Source organism: Amblyomma americanum, chromosome 6 (assembly GCF_052857255.1).
Source record: "Amblyomma americanum isolate KBUSLIRL-KWMA chromosome 6, ASM5285725v1, whole genome shotgun sequence".
In the NCBI taxonomy this organism is placed as follows: domain Eukaryota; kingdom Metazoa; phylum Arthropoda; class Arachnida; order Ixodida; family Ixodidae; genus Amblyomma; species Amblyomma americanum.
In genome coordinates, this window is record NC_135502.1 from 104442181 (window position 1) to 104453722 (window position 11542).

Consider the following 11542-nt stretch of genomic DNA (forward strand, 5'->3'; position numbering starts at 1 on the left):
ACCTACCCTGTAACCATGCTGGCCACGTGATAGCCCAAGTGAGGCTCATCTGCGGCGGAACGCTGTGCATGCTGCTCAGGTCAAAACCTAGAGTCTCCTCAGCTCCTTGCACTGCATGTTTCGTATGCGGTTGCCTACAGTTCGAATACTGTGGCAGCTGCACTCGAAAATCGCATTACTGTGAAGCGTAATTGACGGCCAATTTTGTGCCTCTTCATATGCGACTCATTTTTAGAAGCAAAGATCACCGTCCACCTGTTTTGTTCTTATGTGGCCTCAGTAAAAAATTCCAAGGACGATTATGATATTCCCTAATGCGAAATTTGAGTGCAGCTCTCTGCTTTGGCGACGCAAACGGCAGGGTCTTTTTAAAACTGGCGACGAGCTTGTGCTTCGGCGGTGCAAAGGGCAAGGTCCTCTCGAAGGCGCTGCCTAGCCTCTATTTCGGCACCGCAAACTTCCAGGTCTTCTCGGTGGCGAGCGGCGCAAACAGCAGGGTCCTCTCTATGGTGCCACCTGGCCTGTATTTCAGCACCACGAACTTCTGGGTCTTCGCGGTGGAGGCAGTGAGCTTGTGCTTCGGCAGCGCAAACGGCAGGGTCCTCTGACCGGCAGTACTGAGCCTCTGCTTGGGCAGCTCATTCAGAATTGCACCACTCTGGCGCTATCTGTTAGCAAGTGGCAGCGGTACTTTCGTTTGCTCGACACGATTGGTGTGATAGAAGTGCGAGCACACTCTCCTCCCCTCCCCTCACACTCGGTTACACCTCCGACGGCGATGGGGCTCCACCCACAAATGGGCGCTGAAGTGCTTCACTCTAAAATCCCTTCTCAGCCCACTTTTTGCTCGAAAATAACAGCTGGTCGCATGTATATTTGCATGCACTTTTAAACTCTGGTGCAGTCCACCGCTGCGCTAGTTGTAGACTCACTGAATACCTTATGCCTCTTTTCTCAGTTTTGGAATATACTACAAATGAGAGGTCTTCTTCCATGTTCAGGCTTGGAGCAGAAGGCTAGAGCGAAAAGAAAAAAAAAAGAAACTGAAAGGAATTGCGGGCTTTTTTTAAACAATAAAATTGGGTAATCTTGCTACCTGACTGTTAGTTTTAACTTCAGTTAATTCAGATTGCATTGGCATTCCTGATGCAGTTAAAGTAACGATCTTTTACTCCAGTTGTTTAGCAATGTAACTATGTGCGTTTTTTATTGTTTGTTATTGTGGTGCTATTCTGTTCTTTTCTCGTCTTTTTTTTTTCTTTCTCGCACAACGTCCTCTCTCAAACAGTATGTATTTCCCCCCTGCAATAATGCCTTCGGGCGCTGCAGGTATTTTAAATAAATAATAAATAAATGTGGGGGCTATGCTTTGAGCAATAATAGCTGCCGTAGCTCACTTATTACCAGCTCTGAGTAGCTTGAACAGACAGCGAGCACTCTATCTGTTATCTCTGACTAGAGAGCAGTGAAAATTCCCGACGCACTCAATACTGCTTTCCACCTGTCTTGCAGTGCAAGGAAGTGCGGAGGAGATGCAGCGCTTTCGTCAGCTGCGTAACCACTGGGAGCAGATGTCCCACGCGTCACCCAGTTCGACAGAGGCAGCTGCCACCACCGCAACCACATCTTCTGCCAAACTCGCCTCGCCAACCAAGCTCCCATCACCCACAAAGACGGCAAGTGACCCATCTGTGCCCAGCGGCATCACTTTGCTGTATTAGTGGCTCAGTGCAGTAGGTTAACCCAGCAAAGCTCAGTGGTGTTGTCACAGTACTTGCTCGTGCTATTCTCCTCTTCCCCACTTATCCATATCATGAGTGCTTACAGAGTGTGTCTACTGTGTGTTATGCATTCACTGTTTTGCACATTATTGCTTGTGTATTCACTGTTCCAGGTTAGTGTGCGGTACAATTTGGTAGCGAAATACAGTCATACCCGAAATGAGGAACTCTGATATAGCGAAATATTCTTTATATTGAAAACTTGGAAGTTGTTTTAGCATTATTCATGTGCAGTGTATTTTTTATAATGGGCTACACATTGGATATAATGCCATGAATCTTTGTACTGTTTGTTCATTCTTAAAGCTGCCGAGACGCGGCTTTAGCGCTTTCTTTGTGATGCTAGACACAACCAGATTTATCTCAAGTGATCGCATCAAGGTGGAGCTGACCTAATTGTAAGTTGTTCCAGAATGTTGTAACTTTGCTCGCATAATTCGAAAGTTCGCTATCAGCTTTAAATTGAGTGCAGCTTTAAATTCAGCTTTAAGGGGGGACGCGGGGATCAGATCGTGAAAATCGCGGAAAAAATCGATTTTTGGAAAACGGCAGATTCGGATTCTGCATTACCTTTTCTATCACAGCTAAAAAAATTTCCGCCGAAAACAGTCTCTAAGCGTACCTAAAAAATATTTTTCTGACCGCGGGTCGCAAAAAACTGGCCAAAATCTGCGCAAAAACGGCCGATTTCAGAGCACGATACCGCCGCACCTTCACCGCCGCCTACGGCAAGTTTGGTGTCACTGGAAAGCTTGCTTCACCGCGGTTCTTCTCCCAGTGGAACCTGTGTCTACGATAAAAAATAAATGCACAGACGTGAAAAATACGAGGGCACCCGCGAAGTCGCAGCTAGGCGCCGATTGGCCGCGCCAGTCACGTGGTTGTCAGCGCGCCCTGCGATTGGCTGCCGAAAGGCATGCCGCTTCTCCGGTTGTCTGTTGCGCGCGCGCTTCGCGAAAACGATAGTTTGCGATTCAACTCGTGCTGTCCGTTCTGAATTTTCGTCAACTCATCTGCTGTGTGTGGTTTCGTATGTGAGCACGCGATGGTGCGTCGCACGGGCCAGAAGTACAGGACGAAGTATGCTTACGGGAAGCGTAAGCGCAAGCCTCCTATTCCAAAACAGAAGCGGCCAGCAGCAACTGAACCGCACGAACGGAGGTCCGCTCCGATATCCAGTCACGCCGATGTGTCGTCGGAAGCAAGCCTGCCCTTGGAATCAGCGACCAGCAGTGAATCTGGGGGCCTGGCGCCGTCCGCTAGCCATGACATCGCAGTGCAGTACCGACCCGGACACAGTTCCGTTTTTGCGGCGGCGAGTGGCGGTGCGGTGCCGGTTCAACGGGATGACGGCGAAGTTTTGCCTAAGCAGGAGCACACCGTTCAGGTGCACCTGCCCTCGGAATCAATAACCGGCAGTGAATCTGTGGGCCCGGCGCCGTCCACAAGCCGTGACATCGCAGTGCAGTACCGACCCGGGCACAGTTCCGTTTTTGCGGCGGCGAGTGCTGGTGCGGTGCCAGTTCAACGGGATGACGGTGAAGTTTTCCCTAAGCAGAAGCGCACCGTTCAGGTGCACCTGGAACCACGTTTTGTGACCTTGGAAGCAGCTGAGGAGCAAGCGTGCAGCGTCCGTACTACACTTCGCGCGGTGTCGTCAGCGGAGCGCAAGTTAAAAAAAAGGAGGCATCCCCTGTGCTTCTTGGTTTCGGTGGCTGATGGCTTCCATCATTTATGCCGAATCACACTGTTTGTTTAGAACTGGGCTTGAGCATGGGCTGACACTCGGCTGTAGATGGACAGCTATCAGCAGGATCGCGGCTTCTGACATATTTGCATTAATAGGGCAGTCGAAATGACAGTGTCTGTAATTTGCAAGAATGTTTTAGGGAGCAGTGCATGCCTTTTATTGTCAGAAACAAGTTTTCTATGCCACAAATGATGTTTTCCAGATTGCTGAAAAACCTCCAAGGTGTTCTTTCAAAAGCCATCTCTTTTATAATCTGTGGAAGAAATGGAATAAGAACTATGATGGCTGCAGCCTGCCTTTCTATTTACCAGATTTCACTCTTTCATTCATGCATTTAATCGATACCTGGCAATGCAGGACTTCCAAGTAGTTGCTTTCAGTAAAATTCCCTGATTAGCCTCGATTTCATTTAGGTACCTAGGCTGCCAAAGTGGCTCGGCTGCTGACCGAAAAGATGAGGGTTCGATCCCGGTGGTGGCAGTCGAATTTTGATGGAGGCGAAATTTTAGAGGCCCGTGTATCGTGCGATGTCAGTGCAGGTTAAAGAACCCCAGGTGGTCGAAATTTCCGGAGCCCTTCAATACGCCGTCCCCCATAGCCAGAGTCGCATTGAGATGTTAAACCCGTATAAAACCGAACCATTTAGGTACCTAAGTGGGCATGTGTGAGCCTTTCAGGCCTGAAAGATGCAGGAGGCCTAAAGAAAAAGCTTTTAAGACCTTCAAGACTTATTTCAGAAACATTATTGAGGGCCCCAGAGGTTACTGGTGTCTTCATCTTTGGAATGCTGCTTCTTGAGCATTGGGAATGCACAGTAGGTGCTTTTCCATGTCACTCGCAGACTGTTGTCCTGGTCTTCTGCAGAGTGGACTGGGAGTGCTTGGGAAGAACCACACTCAAAGCTTTAAGCTGGGGCCACTATCACCATCCTTCTCTGTGTGTCGCGCAGATCCGCAAGCCCGCTGTGACGAGTGGTGCCGCCACCAAGAAGAGCCAGGCACCGGCAGCCGACAACCGGCGCCTGGTGCCGCGTGGCGGCACTCCTGGTTCACGGACCCCGAGCCCTAATATCTCGGCCGGCGGGCGGCCACAACAACCGCAGCAGCAGCAGCAACGCCGATCCCTGATACCAGTGCACCGGGGCTGGAAGAAGCCGGCGACCCGCCAGGGGGCCTCTGAAGGAGCAAAGTGAACGCTCCTCTTCATCGGACAACGGCCGCCACTGTGAGTGTCTCATGTGGCACACACTGTAGAAGCCAGTGCTAGAGTCAAAGTCAATTAGGCTGGAACACAAAATGCTCAGTGCTTACTCTGTCATAAACAGGCTAAAAAAAAATTATTAGCCCTAAGTGATGCTCTTAGCACAACCTTCAATGCTCTTCATACCTTCATCTATCAGTACTTGCCAAAGTACGGTCGTTAAGGTTGGAGCACGATGTGCTCAATGCATAACGCATAAGCTGCATGTTTTCAAAAGGGACCTAAGATATGCAGTCACTGTCAAGTCATTCTCACAGCGGGACTTAAAATTCACCTATGTGACGCCGAAATGTTTGATATTGTGGTGCAGGACCATTGTGTTTCAGGGTTAGTAATCGCAGGCATGTGACAGTCAGGCTACAGTGGCTGTCATAAATGGCGCAGCAAGCCTTTTCTTTTTCTGTTTTAATGGACAGTACTACACTGCCACAAGCAAAACATTTTGTACTTTGATTTGCTCGTGGTGACTTATGGCCATATCAGATTCCTAGAAGCAGCTGCATAAATAAATACTTCCTGTGTTTTCTTAAAACCAACATTTCTCTTGACAATGGTGATGCAGCTCAGACCATTTATAACCTAACCGCTTATTATGCAGGACCGCACTGTATGCGGCTTTTTGCGACAACCGCTTCGCTTCCCATAGAGTCCAGTGTATTGGCGTATCGCTTAATATGTGGCAGTGCGTAACCGCATATAGTGCAGTTTCTTGAAAGCCTGGCGGCCCAAATACCAGCGCGGGCTCATGGGTACCGGCGATCGCGAGAAACGTGCGTCCCAGATTGTGCAAGAAGGGGGAAACAGGCGGGGCAGGGGAGCATTGTCAGAATGGTTCAACGCAAGGCTGAAGGCAGGAGAGGATAGAAAATAAAGTCTCAAAGCAGGCCTTCCTCTCACTCTCCGATGCGCCTCCATTGAGCACACTGACGCTGATCGAACAATGCTGGGAAGCACATGATGGCACGGCCAGGAGAGCATGCTGGAGCGGGGCCGCAGCCACATGGCATAACACTGCAAGCGCTGCTCGTACCACGCGTACGTGCAACAGCATCTTGTCACGCCTAAGCCTAGGAGTGCAATATGTGTCGTCGCATGTAGCGAAAAGTTGACAACGTAGGCAAGTCTACCAGCCTCGGCTGTCTTCAGTTTCGATGGCGTCTGCGCCTCCGAAAGCCAGGAAACGGAAAACTCTTGAAACCAAGCAGAGCATTGTGAGGCGCGTCGAGAGCGGTTTGAAAAAGGCTACGGTGGCAAAAAAGTATGGTGTCTCCGCTGCTACTGCATCCGCCATTTGGAATAACAGCGACAAGTTGCGACAACAGCTGCAGGAAGACTTTGCTTTGCTTGCAAGGAAGCGGATTCGTGCGTCGAAGTATGAAGATGTCGCCAATTTGTTTGCACGATTTCACGAGGTCACGAGCGCTCCTGTGAATGGCTAGATATTGCAAGCCAAGGTCATGTACCTTGCAAACATTTTTGGCCATGATGGTTTCAACCCATTGAACGGTTGTATTCAGCGTCTCAAGGACCGGCACGAGACAAGCTCGTGGTCGTCGCCTACCCCGACGGCATTTTGTGTGAAGTAGCCGCCACAGATGAAGACATCGTGGCAGCGGTGCGCGGTCGCGATGAGCCTCTATCCGAGGATGAGCCTGACGAAGTGAGTGAAAGTGCAGCAGAAGTTTCGTGCAAAGACTCGCTCGACTGTTGCAACAAACTGCGCCTCTACTACGCTCAGAGAAACCTCAGCGAGCAAGCGCTCAAGTGCCTCACTGTTTTTGAAGCCATTAGCAATGCAATTCAATCGCAGTGCCAGACTAAAATAATGTCGTTCTTTCATTCATAACAACGCTTCGACAAAAAGATCAAATTAACTTTTTTGTTGCCTGTGATTGCAGTGTTGTGCATCTGATGCGTTGTCAGGTGCACTTTGAAAGGTAGGCTGGCCGTTCTGAAAACTTGAATGCATGGGAAAGCTACGTTTTGGTTACAGTGCAGTACCGTTTATAATGCGGACCTTCCCGACTCCCGCGGTATGCGTTATAAGCGGTCTGGGTTGTAACTCATGGGAACCAGTGTGTTCAGTGTTTTTGCTGAGTTAGGTTAGTTGGGTTTAGCTTATCAGCGCCTTTGCACACAGGGCAAGGACAGAGTGAAAAAATGTTACTATTGTAAGACTGGCCTTCGGCTTTGGAATCTTGAAAGGCTGGTGCTTAATGAAGAAGACGACGAGAAGCGCCGAACGCTCCGTCCCTCGTGCGTGCTCTGGACTGATCGCTGCCTCTGGTCTGTGCCTGGACTGTACCGCTGGTTGTTCGCGACGCTGTGCTTTGCAAGACGTTCCTTAGTACGCTATATTGGGTAAATACTACATTGTAAAGTACCGTATTTACCCGAATGCAATGCAACCACGATTGTAGCGCAAGGGACAAAGCCACAGTGCATTAAAGGTTGGGTGTGAATTTGTGCACAAGAATACGTCAAGAATTGGCTTTCCTGTGCCCCAGCAGCCTTACAGCCTTAACAAAGTATGCCACTGTCATTACGGCACAAAGATATTGTGCACCTGCCCTTTTACAAGAGAACCGTGCAAAAGGTTCTCATATAAAACCAATGCGAAGATAAGAACGGGGCATCACTGTGTTGACCGTATGGATCAGAGGCCACATCATTGGAAAAATAGCGCTCCAGCACATGAGTTAGGTGTCGTGCAATAGTGGTGCCAAGCTTTCCATGTATGCCCGCGGAGGGTTTTTGCCGTTAACATATTTATATCAGCAGCGCTGCAGACTTTGAGGGTGTCAAAGCCATTTGCATTTAGCATGCTGAGTCAGGTGTTCCTTGGGGCAAGGTGTCAAGTTCACACTAGCACCACCTCCTGTGACAAGTTTCTCACTAAGCCACTACCGCTTCCATATATGATTCACCACTCGAGCTGTCTTAGTTGAATGTGGACATCTCGAAGCTTCCTTTGGGCAACATAACAAACATTTCAATTTTTGTTGTTGCTGTTGCTCCAAAAGTTGGGTGGTCACCGATACAACATAAGACAAATATGTAAATAAACGCCGCCTGTGCATAAGATTCGATAACAGGAGGTGTGACCTTTTGCTTCTATAATGCTAAAGAAACTAGCATTGCATTAGAGTAAATATAGTCATATTTTTAATGGATTATGTGCACAGTACAGCTGGTAGTCCTTTTGGAAGTTGTGTGTTTGGAAAGCTTTCAGCGAACCCTCTACTGCTTTATTTTTTGGATACCTTTGTTGTGCTCTATGGCAGGTCGTTGGAAGAAGGTATTGATCAATTGCTTCCATTGTTTCATTTCAGGACGAAGCATTGGGATTCCCACCAAGCCAGCTTTAGCAAGGCAATTCTTCAGAGGCCAGCCCTCCCCCCCTCCCAACAAATTCTACATCATCTTGCCGGCGTCCAGAAGCAGCATTGAGCCCCTGTTCCCCTCGCTTCGAAGCCTGCTAGGCTATATTCCACAGCATTCACTATGTTCGGAGCTACTACTTCAGTTTCATTTCATGCTGCTGCAGAAATACGCTGTTCCATTGTCTCGCTATCTACTTCGACCCTCTTGCTTTTGTAGTAGGTTCATACCCATTCGGACAACCAGTGCTGTCCTCGGGCCTTATTTTGGGAGCTCACCTTTCCTTAACAGCGAGCTTTATCTGGGCTCATACATGCACCCTTGTTACGTGCTTGTGAATGCGATGCTGACTGTGACAACCTGTGACGCTCTGTGAGACGATAGTATACCGGAACAAACATGTGACTCGGTCACCCTCTCAATGTGGAGACTTCATTTGCCAGCATAATCTTCACAAACCACCGTTATTGCATTTGCAGTAATGACTGCACACTCACTATGTTTGGTTCAGCACAGCTTCACAAGATGTCACTGCTAGCACTGCAGTCTCCATCTACATTGCAGATTAACGGTAATGCAGCCACGGTGGTAATTCATGCATGCCTTGCTTTAACATGTTGAACGGAGCGAGATTTTTGTTCCTGCAAACACGAACGGACCTCGGATGTGGCATATGTACAGATATTTTTGTGTATGCTTCTGGACTCTGGAAACATTTTTTTTCTGCCGTGATACTGTGGGGAAAACAAGGTACATGTACCGTATGTTTGCTTTGTCATCACTGACAAGAGCAGTTGCGTTTAGACGGTGTTCGCGTCTGTCACACGAGTTGTGTGCAAGGGTGAGCCGAGGTTTTTGCAAACTCCGCACTGGCCGTTTCTGCGAACTTGGACGATTTTCTTCGTGTTGTCTTGTGCATCTCGTGTTTTAGTTGGTTGTGCAATGATGCAGCAGGAAAAAGAAGAGTGCTGAACATTGTGCTTGTTAATTGCACAATTTCATGCTGAAAGGAGTACGAAATCAACACTGAAGGCATGTCACCACAGGAAGCAGTCGTGCTGTTTCTTTCAATGTATACAGTCGGGGAAAGTGTGCATGAAAGTGGAGATGGGCCTAGCCCAACCCATCTTTGTTTGTATGTTTGTTCAAGCCTCTCGCCCCCTTAAATTACTGCACTTCGTTTATTGTCTCGTGCCCATTTTGTCAAGCAGCCAGTAGTCATCTACATCTTTGTCTTTTTTTTTATGTGTATGTCTTCTAGTCAAGAGCGCAGTCACTTTTACTTGCGTCTAAGCATTGTGCCTGTTGTGTTTGTTACAGTTTATTGCATCTCTTGTTTTCATTGGTCATTTCATGAACATGGACATCAATTACCATGCCTGCACCAGCTAGCTGCCAAATTTGTAAAATCTGTAGTGGAGGCCTGTATTTGCCGCCGCCGTATCCTGTGCTTTGTTTACCGCAGCCTCCAACTTCTGTCAAATATATGTGAAGGAATTGCATTGTGGATGCAGCTGCATAATGATTAGCTATATGTGATTGTGAGGGAGGAAGTGTGATTGCAGCATTTCTGGTTGCTGGAGTTTCATGATCAACTTTGTAGCATTTTGAAGCCTTTCCTTTGGGACGAAAACTTCCTCATTCGATTCGTGCTTCCCTAATGCATTGCATGGTTGCATCAAGCTGCTTTCAAATGCAAATGTTTGCACAACTTAACAGATTTCATTGTTACTGACCTCTTTCTAGTATTGCTTGGAGTCAGTGAAATTGAGGGATGAACGGTGTCTAGTTCAGAACAACATGTCATGTGCATGCAGTGGCGTCTAGATGCTAGTAGTGCAATCGCTGGAAGTTTTGTCATTTTGTACCCAGAGCTGCTCGGAAAGGAACTTGTGTGTGTTGCTGCCTGTTGCAAGAGAGAGCCGCTCCATGGTATTGAATCTTTTTTTTTTTCTCAAGCCAAGATATTGGGAGCACTGATGGTGCCCCGACGGCGTTAGGAGGAGAACCATGGAGACATATACCTGTGCCTCGAATTATTTATGTTGCTATAATTATGAGTACTGTTTTTTTGTTATTCAGTCGTTTTTCGAGCCTTTGTTTTGCCATCCAAGATCTTGATGGCATCTGTTCTAATCTGGCAGTTGTTTCTCCGTTTCTATATTACTATCTTAATTTTTCTTCAAACATGAGTGAGTGTTGGCCTCGAGTCAAGCTGTGTGACTCTGGAAGTTTTTTCAAACCTTGTGCTTTCCAGAGTTTACGAGCAATTCGTGTTATTTATGAATATTTTTCTAGGGACATATCCATTTTTTGTTGGGAAAGCTGTGTGCATTTTTGTTCTGTGAGCTTCGGAGCTGACAGAGCAGCGCTTGCTTGCTTGTGTTCTGTAAATAGTGTGTGCCGGGAAACGTACGTTTGTGGAACGGTGTGGCACACGCGAGGTGTGGACTTCGTCGTGCGCACAAGGGTCATTAAGCTTCGGACGGGCTTAGGAAACTACATTCCTATAATTACAATGTAACTCTTTCCGTGACGTTGTAGACGTAGTGTGGTTTTTCTGTGCAATGTATATTGAAGAGAGAAGAGGCGACATGCATGTCTTAAATTTGAACCGGTTCGCCCGCAGCCTTCCAATCTCGTGCTATGTTTAACCATGTAAAATACTCTACATAGATACAGACGTGTTCCACCCTTCCCTCCACCCTGTGCATGAGTTTATATTCCCTTGTTAACTGCAGTTGTGTTGTAACACAGTTTTAGTTAGGAAAAATCTACCAGCTGTTTGTTGCACAGATTATTTCCCTTTGTAACAAAAGTGCATGAGATGAAATAAAGTGTCAATATCAATGGAAGATATGGTTGTCAGAACTGCCTCAGCTGGTTAACTGTGCGACTCCAGATGGAAGTCCTAAATACGTGTACTGAAGGTCATCAAGTCACAGATTGAATTAATTGAACATTCCACAAACATTAACATCAGCCTTCATCCGCATGAAGTATTCATGCTGAGTGAAGACATTTAACTTGTAGCAAAATGTGCGCATTCACAGTTGGACCAAAATAAAAAATTTAGGGGACACACGCACATATGTTGAAAAAAGTCTGTAGACTGCTTACGTGCGAGAAGGCTAAGCCCACCCACTCACTTTGAGAACAGTTGCTGTGCACTGCCGTGTGACGTAACCCGATGCCATGCAGCTGGGAATTCTGCCTCTGCATGTCTCTACTTCGCCGCTGTACCCTTTGTGATCTGCCTGCTGATCAGCAGAGTTTGTAGTTTCCCTTGGCCAAACCGACTGACCGACTATTGTCTAAGGTGTTTTGCTGCACAGCGCCTCGCCACACTCAGCTAAAAGGATACTTCGAC

The 11542-nt window shown here is 47.6% G+C and overlaps 1 protein-coding gene across 5 annotated transcripts in view; it reads left to right on the top strand.

Annotated features, from left to right (window-relative positions):
- The window catches only part of LOC144093943 (uncharacterized), a 120962-nt gene extending 109935 nt beyond the window's left edge, over positions 1 to 11027 (top strand). For all 5 annotated transcript variants that reach the window (XM_077627709.1, XM_077627710.1, XM_077627706.1 and 2 more), the window contains exons 12-14: positions 1513 to 1676; positions 4481 to 4755; positions 8124 to 11027. In XM_077627709.1, the coding sequence (XP_077483835.1) occupies positions 1513 to 1676; positions 4481 to 4723 (407 nt within the window). In that variant the 3' untranslated portion in view covers positions 4724 to 4755; positions 8124 to 11027. The remainder of the gene's footprint in view (positions 1 to 1512; positions 1677 to 4480; positions 4756 to 8123) is intronic.
- Positions 11028 to 11542: the final 515 nt, after the last annotated feature.